We start from the raw sequence: 16,581 nt of genomic DNA, 5'->3' as shown, positions 1-16,581 counted from the left end.
CCTCTGTAAGGGGCCTGACCTCTTCCCCCCCTTGCGCTCCTATTAAGGCCGTGAAAGAATCCACGGCCCTCATAGGTTGGGTTGTATGCTGGCGAAGCAACATACGAAGGTGCAGCAAGGGAAAAGGCTGGTTGAACCAGCACATATTGTTGGGGATGGGCCTTCGAGGTGGAGGGCTGTGCCACTGCCGAGACCGGGACGGCTTGGACTACCGCCTGATGATGGGGTCTCTTGTGCCTCCTGAACCGCTTGCCTCCTTTCGCCTGGGGGCCGCCAGATTCTGGGGTCTTCCGCTTATAGGCTGAGATGCCCCAGCGAGAGCGCAGACTCTGGTTGGCTCTTGTAGCCTCCTGAGTACATTGGTAACCTCTTCTTCAGGGAAGAGGTTAGGTCCCCAGATCGAACTATTCATGAGCTTGTTAGGCTCGTGACGAATGGTGGCATCGGCAAAGATGAATTTCCTACAGTCGAGCCTGGCCATCATGAAATCAAACAGGTCCGACTGAAATCCTGCCAATAGGGATTTAGCCAAGACCTGGAAGAAAGGCTCGTCTGCACAGGAGACGGCAGTGGCTTCTGTGAGGCAGACGGAGTTCAATGACCGGGCTAGCTTAGTCCGGGCCTCAAACTCCGCCTTCAGCAGGGCTTCCGGTAGCTTAGGAAGCTGTTCGCTGAATTGCGTTGACGCACAGAAAGCGTCCAGCTTTCCCACAGTAAAGGTGGACGGAGCGTCAACCCAGAACTCATCACCCCCTGGGAATACCAGGGATGTGGAGTCTGTCTCTCTCAGCTGAGGCAAAGGATTGCCATCAAAGCACGCTCGGGCCGTAGCCAGAGCGACTTTGTTCAAGCAAGGAGTCGGCAACCTGTCACCCAGGGCGAACATTGTAAAGTTGCCCTTGAAAGGTGTCAGTTTGGTATTATCAGCCTGCCACTCCGTCAGAGTGCGCAGGAGAGCCGACTGAGCTTGGTCTCTAGGGAAGATCACTGTCTCTCTAGGAACCTTGTCTGAGCGTACCCAGGCTTCCTCCGTCAGCCTAACGAAGCCTGGGTAAGGGGGCAAGAGATCGGCGGGAAAGAACTCAAGTTCTTCCAACCGCCTCGTGCCAAGACCTTCTACAGTTAAGGTGCCCTCGTGTTGGATAGCACGGAGGGCGAAACGCCAAGGGTTCCCGACGTCAAAGGGAGGGAGATCCGCCGTGTCCGGAATGACATACTGTGGTTCGGCTCCGCCAGGGCGAGCCATCCCCGCCAGTATATTGTCATGGCTGGTAAGCTTCTCGGAAATCTGTGTAAATTTTGACTCGACCTCCGCCGAGAACCTCTCAAAAAGTTGGTTAGCAAACGCCTCCGGATCAAAGGCAGGCTGGCGAGGAGGGCTTGGTTTTGATGCCCTCTTACTCGCGCCTTTGCCGGAGGAACCAGGTTTGCTCCCGGAGGCTACAGGTGCTGAGACCTTAGCCTTCGACGGGGGGAAAGGCAATGCTTTCCTGGAAGACGAGGACTTAAAGCCCTTCGCCTTCCATGAAGTCTTCAACTTCAGCTTGGGGACAGCTGATGGAGCCCTGTCACCCAAGGTGGAAGACTTTACGAAACCTGTAAAGGAAGATATTGATGAAGCTGGGGAGTCAAAAAGGGGGCCCGCCCCAACAACCTCACTTACCTCGCTACTTACCACCTGGTCCTGTTCTGTATTCATAGGGTCCAGGTCCAAGTCTAACGCGGCGACGTCCTCCGAAACCTCCGCGTACAGGATGTCCTCTTGGGGTGGCTGGGTCGCATCCCGGATCTGCTGGATGATGGGGGTGGCAAGTTCTTCCGGCACAGCAGCGCACCCGGGCGCCGGGTAGAGCAGGTCCTCAACTTGGCGCCGAGGACATAAGGCTTCCCCGACGGAACGTTCCTCCCGAACCCAGCCACCCAAGCGGGAGAGATTCGAGAGAAGTTTTCTTGGAGGACTCGTCCCGCCTGTAAGAGAACAGACAATTAGGGTTGAACGAAAGGATGGTTCGAGAACCATATAAACACTATTTCGATATGAGGAGCGAATGAGAAAAAAAAAACTATATCTTACCGACTCGTCCTGGATGCTCGCACACAAAGCGGCAAACCTCACAGCCGCCGGGTGCCAGACAATCAGGTCATCTAACCGACCGCACAACCAGCGTGGTCCGCACACACTACGTGTCCATATGGCTGCTGCAACGGCGGTGCACCCCGGCTCCTCACAACGAACAGTCTGTAAGTGTAAAAAGTACATGAACCTACCACCCTAAGTAACCTAAAGCTGGAAGGCCAGGGTATCTCAGCTTACAATCGGAATGCTCCGGTGGATAGGAAACCCCTCGTCAAGGACTAGGCCACCAAGCTCCAAATTAAACAGAGTGGGAGGTAAGATACTTCCAGTCCCCGGAATACTCCGGCGGAATGAAAGGTTTGAGACAACAGGGACCCACCACAAGGGCTGCCAGCAAAAACGACGGCGGAACCCCAGGGTGGAGCACCGGACTCAATAACATATGAAATAATGTAGTGGCGGAGTGAGATGCTGACTCCGCTAGATAACATATACATATATAATAAACAAATAATAAAATATACGAGTGATGGTAAAATGAGAAATCCACTCCGGGGGCCGGAGGGATCCGTCTATCTCGCATACCTCCCTCTCTCGGACCTCCCCCGCCAGTGAAACAAGGTGGGTGAGATGCTCGTCATGACAGGCCAAGTACATAACATAAGCCGGAGCAAGTGTCAACAACCCAACCAAGAAACCCGACGGAGAGAAATAAAGATGTGGGAGAGAATGTTCGAAACCGCTCGAGTCGGAGCGAGTAAACGAAACACCAAAACAAACACAGCGCTGCCTGGGACTGGTCTGGGAGGGATCGAATCTCTCCACCAGAGGAAGTCCCCAACTCGGAGAAAACGCCATCTAGCGTCACCCGCACGAGTAGAGCAAGAGCTGGTGGGGGAGGGGGAGGTGGTGGTGTAGGGAAGAGGAGTAGGCTACGAGAGTGAAAACAGGAGACAAGGGAAAATGATTCACCCGCTCAACTGCAAACACACGCCGCGCCAAGAATATAATAAAACTTGGTAGGGTGGCCTACTCCTAGGGAAGGGATGCGACCAAGACTCAACGCCCAACTCCTGACTAGGCAAAGCCTAAATAAAAATCCGAACTAGGCCTAGCCTAGGCTAACGGAAGGAGTACGGGAAGGGTGGAGGAAGGTAAAACAGGGAGAGAAATTTTGTGCCGAGAACCAACCGGGACCGAAAAGAGGGGGGCAAAAAAGGCGACTAGCCTAGAGGAGGCACACCCAATGAACTCTACTCCTTCGAAAAGAAAGGGGAGAACAAAGGGGCTCACTCTGCCACCCCAAAACGACCACGGAGGAAACAGCAACAAAACTCCTCACCCAATGGACCACTCCACGCCTAGCCTATAAGGGCGAGAGGACAGGAAGCAATACGAGCCTAATGTGATAGGCAAGGGAAAAAGACCCACACATATATAAGACCATCACACAAAACATAAGAATAATTCTAAGAATAATGTGCTCATGCGAGGTGCGTAGCCTACCTCGGGGAAGCGGCTAGATCTAAGGCTGCAGCTACCTCGAAGTGGTAACAAAATAATAATATATATAAGAGCACCAACGCCAAGAATAATAAAATATAGTCTTAATATTAGACTTAGTATTAAGAAATACCAACTAGGAACTCAGCCTGGGGGGAGACCTAAGCGGGGCACGACGGGAACCTAACAGGGACTCGTATAGGTCTATCGAAAATTTAATAAGACTCAAAAAAGGGGGCCACCGCAGGAAACCCGCCAGGAGGAGAACCGGGGGGAACAGATAAAAATATAACGACAAGGAAACAACCCCAACAGAAAAAACTGATGGGGTTGCCTTGCGGTCGACATGGCTGGTAGGGGACGCCGTGGCGTCATAACAAAGATCTCATAATTGTAAAAAAGGAGACAATTTCAGCCTATTATATCGAAAAAACCCCACAATAAGATGGTACTTAACTTGGAGATGGTAAAGCTGCTCGAAGACATGTTGAAACAGATGAAAAATCCGAAAAAAGGCACAAGCACAAAATTCTGCTGGAAGCAAGTCACGTGCTAGAAAATGGAATGAGGTAGGTGGCGCTGGTGTCGCCGGCCTGGCGGGCGTCGGTGTGTGGGAGCTGTAACGGCTCACCGCTCTCTACTGGGGGTTTTAACATAGGGATATCTTTCGAGTGTAGCTCCGTGGTTGTGATCCTTTCACTCACCCTTGGTTATACCGACGTCTTCCTTGGAGAAGACGCTCGATCTGGGGGTAGTAACCCCAGCATTCCTGAAAGCTCTTTTTTCTCTGGTATATCTAGCAATTTATACCTAGAAATTCGTGCATGAATGGAATTTCACCGGCTGACACAGGGCTGGACTCAGAAAATCATATTTTGGTTTGAAAAAAGATAATGAGAAAATACAACAAAAATATTAGCGAGAATGCTGTAGCATAAAACATACATACTGTAAGTGAAAGAATGTATGTTACTTTACTTTGATACAAACATAACTTAGTTATTCTCTCTCTCTCTCTCTCTCTCTCTCTCTCTCTCTCTCTCTCTCTCTCTCGTACATGCAGTACAATTACTTTGCACAGGAATAGCAAAAAACACAGAGACATATCAGAGATGTGGACTGATTGAGACCCATGTGTAGAATGAACTCTTGGAACCACACGTGATTTAGCTGGTCATCTTTGTCTGTCCTTAAACTGAGGAATAGTCAGTTAACAGAGTGGATTTTTCCTTGAACAAAACATCCTTTTACTGTATTGTCTGTTCTTTGAGATGTCTGTTAAGGAAGTGATGACTGTAATTAGATCATTTTTATAGATGTTTTAGATGGGTAACTTCACTTCTAATCAGAAACATGGAAGTATACCTATTAATTCTGGTTATTTTTAGTGCATTCTTTTGATTTAGATTTCATTTGTATTTTGTTTTTACATTCTTAATGCTTGCTGTAGTGAACACTAGCAATATTGTTACTTTGCTGAAAAGTGTTTTCATATATGTATCACGACATTGACTGAGCTTATAGGTTTTTGAAGATGTAACTTTTTTTTTTTGCAAAGTGTTGAGTTTTCCTGCTTTGATATTTATTTGTCTTAATTCTTTTTAAGTGAGCAGTCCAGCCAGAGAACACCTCAATTCACCAAGAGCAAACTTTACTGTAAAACCAAACTTGAAGGATGATATATCTCCTATTTTAGCACCAGCTTCAGGCTCAAATGTCTTAGTCCAGCCAGAAGATGACATAAATCCTCAGCCTGGATGCAGTAAATGGTTTTCTGGTAATGGTGATGGTACAAAAGAAAATCTCCATTTAAATGGTGCCTCCAAGGAAAGCCTCTCACTGCACATTCAGAAACCCAAAGATTTTGTGGCAGCAACAAGAAATAGCTCCTTTGAAAGTCTCTTACCATTATCTCCAATTCAGGAAAGCTCTTCAGAAGAATGTGGTGTTGATTTGCCCCTAGATTTGCCGTCTCCTTCAGCACATCAATCTCCATGTGGTAAGTAGTTCATTATGCTTATGTGCAGGCTTCTTTTTATGGGCCTGTTAAATTTAAGAGAATGAGCTCCATTACAGTAGTTAAATGAGTACACTAATCTCCTTATAGGATTATTTTTTTACCTGCCTATTTATATCATAGTAATAGAGTATCAGTGTAGTTAGCTGGTAAATCCATTTTGTGTTTAAAGAAATTTTAGAAATGAACCTTACTTCTCTATTATATAGCTTTTACTTCTGTTCTAGTGGGAGTTCGACAGATAGCAAAAGAAAAACGAGAACACTTGGTTTTCTGTGAGCATCCGTTTTCTATCATCTACTTCCCTCACCTCCCACCAGGGGACCAGTAGACACAAATGTTTGTAGCCATTCAGTCTACTTCTGGCACTCGGTTTTGATAGGAAGTAGACAGATTGTTAAATTTACTTGGTTGTCTGTTGGTTTGTTTTTGGATTTTCTTGAATTTTATTTTGAATGTTGGATCGGTAAGAGCCTGTAAGGTAAGAGTTGCTGTAATAGGCATTATTCCAGTTTTATTGACCCCTCATGAGATATGTGTACTGCTGATGGAAGGACTATGTTTGGAGTAACAGATGTGAATCAGTCTAAAAAAAATCACATGGAAATAGATTGCGAGTGAAGAGAGCTTGTTAGCTTGTAGAAACATTTCAAGACAAGAGGATAGGTCTTGTAAGACTTACGTTAAAGGCATGCATGCTTTATCTGCTTCCCCTTTTTAATAACTGGATAGGTCCTCTGCTGCTTCTCTTCGGTCTGTTACTGCAGCTTAGCTTCCCATCGATTCTGTGCATTAGATTTGATGGGATTGAGTTATATTTTATGTTCATTTGGCGCAAGTTTTGTGGGAAACTTTTTTTTCTGCACTACCCTCCCGAGAAGGGATATACTTGAACTAAAGTTCAAATATATCCACGTGTCAGAGAAAGGGTCAGTGCCCCTGCTTTTGGCTTGCCTTGTCCTTGGCATGTCCTTTCTTGATCCTCTGGGTTTGGAGCAACAGGGAGTGGATATGTCAGAAAGTGGTGTGGATCCCATTGTCTCCTTCTGTTCAGTCTGGCATCTGTGTCGCCAGTCCTGATGTCTGTGGTACCAGTTCTGGCATTAGCAGCACCAGTTCTTGAACCAGAATTCATTCTTTGATAGGATCGCTCAGGAGTGAATAAGATGAGTTACTGTTGTTTTTCCCTTGTTTAATTTTAACTGTTTTGGATTGCCGTGGTAAGAGTCATGCTTTAACTGTATCTGGTAATGTTTAAGGAGGTTTCGCTGGGTAGTAAGTAATCAGCTAATGCTGACTTGTAGAGGAAAGTTTCCTTTTACCTTTTATTATAGTTTTGCTTATATCCTCTGTAGCTAAGGATCATTCACGGATAAGACTACTGTACTATAGTTTATTAAGTATCAGTTAGTTACTAGAGAAGTCTAGACTGTTTTCCACTTTCCCATGTATTGTGGCTTTTTTGGCTGGTGTGATTGTGTGCCTATCAGTTTTAACACACCAGTTGCTTGCACCTAGTGCAGTGTTGCACATTTCTCCGCAATGCCACACCTCTCTCCTGTGCTTTGTGCCCCTAAGGTTTTCTCCCTCAGTCTGTAGGTTCTCTAGTCGTTGTTCTCATGCACCTGTGCAGCTATCGCCTGTACTACGGTCATCTGTGTTGTTATCGCCTGTGTGCAGCTTTCACCATTGTGCCTATCGCCTGCATGCTTATTGCCTGCCAATAGAGAATTTTGGCAAAGCACTCTTATTTTGGCTCCTTTTTTGGTAGGCAGGTAGTTTCCTTTAGTAGTCTATCAACATTCTGCTTTGGGGGTTTCAGCTCCATTTCCAGTTGTGGGAGTCTTTTCCGTACACGGTTGGTTGCTGTTCCCGTTTTGATTCCCCCTTGGTTCAGGGAGTTTCTCATTATCATGAGATTTTTCCTGGTCATAATTTAGATCTTTTTGTTAAACTGACATGTTTTCAACAGAACCAGTGTCCTTCTGGATTGAGCTGGATCAAGTGGTTTTGTTGGCAGTTACTAAACAGGAGTTTTTACCCCTCGGTAGAAGCTTATCAGGATTTAATTCAGTGCAGTCAGCTGCTGCTGTTCTGCCATTAAGCACTAGTCTCTGCCTTGGTCTCTCTGGCACATGTTCAGTGGTTAAGCCCTATTTCTTTGGGTTGATGAATCATGTCTGGTGTAGAAGCAAATGAAGAAATGGTCACAATTAGGAGTTTTCAGCAAAGCAGAGGTCTTCTCCTTTAGTTCTTATGATTTTGGGAAATTACCTCCATATAGCCTTTTGTTTTGACCTGTATGGAAAGTCAGGCTTTCCAAGGTTTAGGTAGCTTTAGTCCTTTTTGTTTTTGAAGATGAAGATTCTCACAGATTTTACAGTGAATCAGTTTTGCCTTTATCCCCTGTAATGTTAACATGTATCATCAGATTCAATTTTTTGACCTTAAGCAGGCTTGGGTTCCTTCACCTTAACATGTCTGCAAGATGAATGCTATCTACTGCTATCAACAGGATTTTTATAGGATTGTCAGATGCAGCTGACTTCTTGGCAGAGGCATGAACATAGGTAGCCAGAATTGTTTCACAGCATCTTTCACCATTTTTGTTCTGATTTTGTACACTAGAGATAGAGAGGATGTACTATGCCCAGTGCAAAGCCAGAGATTCCAGAAAGTGATTCTTCAAGGCTGGGTCTTTCCACACACTGTTTTAGGATACAGATTTTGAGAAACATAGCCTCAGTTGGCTTGGTTATCTTATCGTTAGAGCCTGCAGCAACTTGATGAATAGTAAATTGTTCATATGTGAAACAAACTGGGGTCTTAACATTAGGATAAATCTTCTGGCACCAGCTGGAAACCAGTAAAAATAAAAAAGAATTTTTATGCAAGGAATTGGAGGCATCTGGCATCCGTCACGGAGGTGAGATGGGAAGCGGGCAGCAACCTTATTTCAACCCCATGACGTCTTAGTTTTCTTACCGCCATTGAGAAAGGTCATCTCCTTCTCTCCTTCCTCTCCATAGCCACTTGTTTTTCCCTTTGCTCGAGTTTCTTTGTTCTATTTGTGTTCAGTGTTTGTTTAGTGTGCATATGTTTTGGTTTTTATTATGCAATCCAATAACCCAGCTAAAAGTTCCCATAACCCTCAGAGGAAATGTCCTGGAGTAGGCGTCTATCCTTGCTCGCGTTTTCTGGCTTTGTTTGAGACTGACCCCCCACTAAGCATGCAGTAGGTGCAGATTGAATAATTGTAATGTGACTAACCCTTGCCCTAAGTGTTGTTCTTGGCCTCCTCTGCAATGAAACAGATTTGCCAAGAAGCAGCAGCACAAGAAGAAATTGGAGGTCCCAGGTTGGGAAGGATTTTCTCCTCTTTTGATGGATGTTTCTCAAGTTCCTCATTGTTCTGCTTCTCCCCTTACTTCTCCTTCCTTTTCTTCTATTGATTCGTGTTTCAAAGTTTTGGGAGAAGGATCTCTGAATATGCCTCATGCTGCCCCGTCTCTCTCTTGGGGGAGGGGTTGTTTCTTCTCCCGGGAGGGTGGGAGCAGCACCATCTTTTTCCTCTGTTTCAGGCTCAGATGTGCAGAAGGTGCCTGTTGTCTGGGCTTCGTTAGGCCTATCAGGGGTACCAGCATCAGACGGAGGATTAGGGACTTTATTGCAGCTCCTCTTCCCAAGAAACGGAAGACCATCTCTTCTTCTCCTTAGGACCACAAGCGTGTTTCTCCTGCACATGTACGTATTCCTGTGGGAAATGTGTCTCGTCCATCAACCTGTCGCTATCAAGAATCTCATGCTGAGAAGGACTCTACAGTTGTTCCTTCATCTCCAATACAGGTGTTGCCCTACTTACGATGGGGTTAGGTTCCAAAAAACCCATCGTTTGTTGAAAAAATCGTAACTCGAATATGGCCTAGCCTGCACTAGGGTAATCAGTACCATCTATATATATATATGGTAGCCTAGCCTACACTACACAGTATACTCTATACATATATGGTATAGTAATTATTAGTGTCAGCTAATTCTGCAGGTTCAGTGCAGAATGACGTGATAAGTCAGTAGAAAGAGAAATTGAATAAAAAAACAAGGCCTAGCCTGCACTTTGGTATATCATATACGGTAGCCTAGCCTACATTATACTGTATTCTATTTTCACTTATTAACACCGTATTATACAAACATCTCAAAATAACGATTGTGCATCTTTTCCATAGATCATTTAAAAAGTTGCTTTACTACACTATATCCAATTGTATATATTCTCATATTGCTTTTGCATTATAAATTGCAATCATAGCAATCAAATGTTTTGGTTTGGGAATCAGTCACACAGTGTTTATATCACTGCATTTAACTCGGTTCAGAGCGCTTTTCTTGCTTCTAGTTAGTGTAAATGAATCTCTAGATACTTTATTCATATGGGACATATATTTTTCGTTATACGAAGTGTTTTCAAGTCAAAATATAACTTAAATATGTCTCTTGTGAAATTAATTTAGCTATTTTTTTCGTTAATAGATGACGTTGGGACCTGGCCGTTTGGGGGCATGTTTGTTTGTAAAAAAAAAAATCAAGATTCCGTTTGCTATTTTCTCTTTATTTCATCATCATACTACGAGCTTTTCATATTTATCTTTTATTGGCGTGAAAACAGCAGTAATATGTGTTCATTCATGCCCAGTAGTTTTGATTAAAATACTTTCCAATTTTATTTGTGGTCGAGTTTCATCCATGTTGCCAATGCATGATAATTTATAGTCATTAGCAGCTTGAACATTCTTTTCTCAGCTTCAACTACAACTTGCAGCTTAAATTTATTGTAGCAGTATATTTCCTTGCCGATCTCTTCTCCAAAGTAGATAAGGGTATAATGTAAAAAAATATCAGTATTTAACATCGTTTTTAACATAACTACGGTAATTGTTTAACCGTACGATGGTTGAAATACAAAAATAACAGTTGTTATCCGATACAGTTATTAGCAAAACAACAGTTTCTCATTCGGTTGTTTATGGCTGTACGCATTTTCACAGGAGTATAAGGTTACTAACAATACCTTTATCATTCTCTTACTTTTTTAACTAGAAGATGGAATAAAGAGAGGGAGGAAAAGAAGTAGGTCTCTCTTGCTGCCTGATTTTACGCTGTTGCCTGTGCCTGTGCGAAATTTAAAAATATTTTCTAAATATTGTTGTACCGGTATTAATTGCTAACTCCATCATAAACTCGAATTATCGTAACTCGTGCACTACCTGTATTTACAAACGTACAAAAATTGCAAACGAACACTGACCTATTTTAACTTCTGATACAATTAGAGCAAGTGAGGTCGGCTCATTGAATTAATGTACCCATTCCAGCCTCTCGGGCCAACGTATCATATACTGTATGGCTGCCTGATTGTACGCTGTTGCCTGCGCCAGTCGCCTGTGAAATTTAAAAATACGTATTTTCAAAATATTGTCGTATCAATATTAATTGCTAACCCCATCATAAAAGCGAATTATCGTAACTCGAGCACTACCAGTATGTCCTGTTCAAGTTAGGAGAAAGGACGACAAGGCTCCAGTCAAGAAATCCTGAGTGGTAGAACTCCTAGAAGTCCTGCCAGGCCTACGTCTTCTAGATGTCTTCATTCCAAATCATGGTCGCCCAGAAGAAATTGTGATTCCCCTTCTGATTCCCCTGGACATGGACGTGTGTATAGACACGGCTGTGTAGATTGTGATGAAAGTTCAACTAGACATTGCTGCAGAGATGGATACAACCGCGGTTCTTCATCTGACTTACGCTTCACCGTTCTCGATGGTGTTCCTCATCTTGATCTTCAAGAAAGGACCACGGCCAGCGTTCATCTTTCTGCATCCGCGGCCATCGTTCGCCTTCCTTCATCCATGGCCATTGTTCGCCTTCCCATGTCCATGGCCGTCGTTCATCTTCCCGTCTGCGGATGTGGGCTACAGGATATGCACATCCATTGTACAATAAAGTAATCAAGACCCCTCTTCCCTCTACATCAAAAATCAAGTTCCCGTGAAGATATTAGGATCTGACAGATCTTATGCTCCAGTACTAAACCCTGCGAATCCTTTGGAGGAGGCAGACAGGGATCCTCGTGTCCAGGAAGCTGAGGATTTGGAGAATTAGGAATTTCATCTTATGATGAGGTTATTAATCTCATTCGTAAATTCAACAATCTTTCTAAAAAGACTGTGACTCCTTCTATGATCATGCTGACCGGAAAAGAAGCCTTGCTGAGACCAAAAAAGAACTCGAAGACATCTTTTGAGTTGCCTTGTTCCAGTCATGCTGACTCAGTCCTGAATCATGTAAATTCCTTGATTTCAGGATGCGATAACTCCCTGCGTTCTGGCAGATCGCTCAAGTTTCTCCCTCCTCCTCTACCTTGCCACAGGAAGTATTATGCAACACCTCTTGTGCCTCTTCTGAGTAGAGGGTCAACTCCGATGTTGTCTGGCAGACGTCCTTCGGGTACGGTATCTACTACCTTTCGATTTCGCTCCTCTCTTCGTCTCCTAAGATATCTCGACGACTGGCTGGTCTTAGCGAGTTCTCAGGAAAAGATAATTCAAGATAGGGACTGTCTTCTCCAGTTTTGTTGTGGCTTAGGCATCGTGGTAAAGTTGGAGAAGTCACATCTTCAACCCAGTCAGAGAATCCTTTACCTGGGAATGATCATAGACACTGCCTCCTCGAGAGTCTTCCCATCGGACCAGAGGATAGAGAAGTTCAGAACAGTGGCTCGCTCCTTCCTATCCAAAAGGAACTAACCGGCTCGGCAATGGCAAGTGATCCTAGGACTTTTGATATTGCTAAAAATGGGATTTTGACAAAGGAAAAATCTATTTCTGGGGGGAAGACCTGTGTCATCCGGTGAAATATCCATTAAGCACATATTTCTAGGTATAAGTATTGCTATAAATACCAGAGAAAAAGCTATCAAGAATGCTGGGGTTACTACCCCCAGTTCGCTCATCTATTAACCCTTAAACGCCTACTGGACGTATCATACGTCGACTAAAATTGTCTGGTGCCAAGTGGGCGTGCTCAACGTCGACTACAAAAATTTCAACCTTTGGTCAATCTTTGACTCGACCGAAATGGTCGAAAAACGCAATTGTAAGCTAAAAATCTTACATTCTAGTAATATTCAATCATGTACCTTCATTTTACAACAAATTGGAAGTCTCTAGCACAATATTTCGATTTATGGTGAATTTTTGAAAAAAAACTTTTCTTACGCCCGCGTGGTAACTCGGCCGAAAATTTCAGAAATTCTTTTATCATTTTGTCGGAATTTTTGCACTGTTCTATATTAGCCGTTACATAAAGTTTTATATGTAAAAATGTGCGCAGTTTCATGTACAATACAACAGAAAATAACTCATGGTTGTAGCTTTTATCAGTTTTGAAATATTTTCATATAAATCATGATAACTGCCAAAATTTCAACCTTCGGTCAACTTTGACTCGACCGAAATGGTAAAAAAACGCAATTGTAAGCTAAAACACTTACATTCTAGTAATATTCAATCATTTACCTTCATTTTGCAACCAATTGGAAGTCTCGAGCATAATATTTCGATTTATGGTGATTTTTTAAAAAAACTTTTTCCTTATGTCCGCCAGAAATTGTTTCAATCACGTTGTCGTAATGTTTGCACTGTTTTATATTAGTCGTTACATAAAGTTTTATATATGGAAATGTGTGCAATTTCATGTACAATACAACAGAAAATAACTCATGGTTGTAGCTTTTATCAGTTTTGAAATATTTTCATATAAATCACGATAACTGCCAAAATTTCAACCTCTGGTCAAATTTAACTCAACCGAAATGGTAAAAAAATGCAATTATAAGCTAAAACTCTTACATTCTAGTAATATTCAATCATTTACCTTCATTTTGCAACAAACTGGAAGTCTCTAGCACAATAATTCGATTTATGGTGAATTTCTGAAAAAAAAAAAAAAGTTTCCTTACGCTCTGCGCCGCGAAACTCGGCCGAACATCTCAAAAAATTCTTTCGTCATGTTGTCGTAATGTTTGCATCGTTTTACATTAGTCGTTACATGAACTTTTATATATGAAAATGCGCACAATTTCTTGTAGAATACAACAGAGGATAGCTCATGGTTGTAGCTTTTATCAGTTTTGAAATATTTTCACATAAATCACGATAACTGCCAAAATTTCAACCTTCGGTCAACTTTAACTCGACCGAAATGGTCAAAAAACGTAATTGTAAGCTAAAACTCTTACATTCTAGTAATATTCAATCGTTTAACTTCATTTTGCAATAAATTGGAAGTCTCTAGCACAATATTTCGATTTATGGTGAATTTTTTAAAAACATTTTCCTTACGTCTGCGCTGTAACTCGGCCAACATCTTAGAAATTCTTTTCGTCTCGTTGTCGTAATATTTGCACCGTTTTATATTACTCATTACATAAAGTTTTATATATGAAAATGTGCGCAATTTCATGTACAATACAACAGAAAATAACTCATGGTTGTAGCTTTTATCAGTTTTGAAATATTTTCATATAAATCACGATAAATAGAAAAAATTCGACTTTCGGTCAACTTTAATGCGACCGAAATGGTCGAAAACTGCAATTGTAAGCTAAAACACTTACAGTCTAGTAATATTCAATCAATTAGCTTCATTTTTCAACAAACGGGAAGTCTATAGCACAATATTTCGATTTATGGTGAATTTTTGAAAAAAACATTTTTTACGTCCGCGCGTTACAAATTCATGCATCATTTTGTGATAATATTTTCTGTGTGTTGCTTTGATCGTTTTAAAATTTGTTATATACCAAAATCATCGCAATTTAGTGTACAATACAACTAAAAAAAATTAACTGGTTAGCTTTAACCGTTGTGCTCACAGTGCGATTTGTATACAATTATATAAGTTTTTTTTTCGCTGTCATATATTCCAATATTTATATATGATAATGATATTTTTTTTCATTTATGATGGTTGCATACTAAACTTCAGGCAATGACAAAAAAAGGAGCCAAAAATGAACTCTTAATCTTAAAAACTAAGCGTGCTGTGATTTTTTGAAAAAAACTTTTTTTCTGCTTTGGAGCTAACTCACCGAACGCCGCCGGCATACGGGAGACTTTTTGTAAATAGAGGCTTGGTGTTTAAGGGTTAATCAAAATAGATGTCGGTATACACAAAGGGTGAGTGTGTTGCCACTGCCACAGGCCTCTGCCCTGTAGAGATTCCCAATCTCAAAAACCCCGGAAAGTGAGGGGCCATCGCATATCCAACGCCCACCGCCCAGCCAACCAACACCTCAGCCGCCATCTTAGTCTCATTCCAGGTTAGCACCCACCCCACAAACTTGGTATGTCCACCAGGGGGGGAAACGGAGAATAGGGGTGGGTCACTGGGTGACACAGGTCTTCCCCTAGAAATAGATTTTTCCTTTGTCAAAATCCCTTTTCTGGGTTCGACCTGTGTCACCCGGTGAAATAGTAACAGAGAATCATACAAAGCTTGGTGAAACCCCTTAACAACTACTGAGATGGAGATAAATAAAACTATCAGTACAAACTGAGTTTAATTATCCAAGTAGCAAAAATAGGACATGATTAACAATACAGGATAAGACATGGTCAATAACAAGGGGCAAACATATACAAAATACTGGAAAATACCAAGATACCTAAATGCTAACAAAGATAATAACCGTAAAATATAACATGGTCAGGAGTCGGGCTGTGAAGCATGCCTGACCTAAGAATAGATGGCAAGGTAAGTAAACGAGGCAGGTAGGCGAGAGAGGAAAAGGACAGGATAATTAAGATTGCATAGGTTAATCTAGGGTGGAAGGGACAATGCTTCCTGCAGCCACTGTGGAAAATTTTAGGGCCTCTAGAGATTTAAGATAGTGGCGTTTGAATACTGATGGTGATTTCCAACCCGTATATTTTTAAGCTCCTTAAAGTTCATATTATGAAAATAATTAGTGGAGGTGGCCACTGCTCGGATATCATGAACCTTAGGTACTGAATCCGGGTTAGCTTGTTTAATAAAATATAGTATTTGTTGTCTGATGGCCTTTAAGGAAAGGGTTCCTCCTTTTTCCCTGACAAAAAGAGGACCAGACATTATATTAGAAGTTCTGAAAATAAGCCTTTAAAGTAGTGACTGTGGAAGGGGGATAACCTTCCAAGGGGACCACCTATCTTGTGGATCTTCATTCTTAGCTAAAAATTTTAGATTCGGGGATAGTAGAACTTCTCCTGACGGGAGGAAATCAACATGGTTCGGTTCTCTAGAGAGAGCGGACAGTTCAGAAATTCTGGCACCTGAAGCTAGGCTAATTAAGAATAACGTTTTCCTTAACAGACTCAAATATGGACACTGTTCATTATCAGTGTCTGATGCTAATTTCAGTACGTCATTTAAGAACCAGGAAACCGTGTGTGGACGGGTTGCTGGTCTCAAACGAGCGCATGCTCTAGGGATTGATGAAAAGTATGAGTCCGTTAAGTCAATATTGAAACCATGTAAAAATATCTTTTTTTAAAGCCGACTTTGCTGTAGTAATAGTACTAGAAGCCAGTCCTTTTTCAAACAATGACCTGAAGAATGAGATTGCCAGATTCGTGGTCATCACTTTAGTTTCAGATTCTTTCAGGAATAATGCTAACTTTTTAACTGCTGAATCGTACTGTCTGAGAGTAGAGTCCCTTTTATCTGATTCTAAGAACAATGTATTAACAGGATCAATATTAGCATCTCTCTGAGCAGCGAATTTCATGAAGTCCATAAAGCCAGGGCATTTAGAATTCTTGAGGAAGCTGACACAGTCCGAGTTTGTACTATTTGAGTCAATTTTGGCCTGGGTATTTGAATACACGGGAGCTTCAACTCTAGAAGAAGAGGAAACCAACTGCTCTTCGGCCAGTTGGGTGCTACC

General features: G+C 42.4%; 1 protein-coding gene across 6 annotated transcripts in view; it reads left to right on the top strand.

Moving 5' to 3' along the window:
* The window catches only part of LOC136831403 (uncharacterized), a 475,267-nt gene that overhangs the window by 374,240 nt on the left and 84,446 nt on the right, over window positions 1-16,581 (top strand). For all 6 annotated transcript variants that reach the window (XM_067091779.1, XM_067091785.1, XM_067091782.1 and 3 more), the window contains one exon: window positions 5,187-5,579. In XM_067091779.1, coding sequence (XP_066947880.1) covers window positions 5,187-5,579 — 393 coding nt within the window. The remainder of the gene's footprint in view (window positions 1-5,186; window positions 5,580-16,581) is intronic.

The sequence above is a fragment of the Macrobrachium rosenbergii genome, chromosome 48 (assembly GCF_040412425.1).
Source record: "Macrobrachium rosenbergii isolate ZJJX-2024 chromosome 48, ASM4041242v1, whole genome shotgun sequence".
NCBI lineage: Eukaryota > Metazoa > Arthropoda > Malacostraca > Decapoda > Palaemonidae > Macrobrachium > Macrobrachium rosenbergii.
This window is presented reverse-complemented; position numbering and strand designations above follow the sequence as displayed.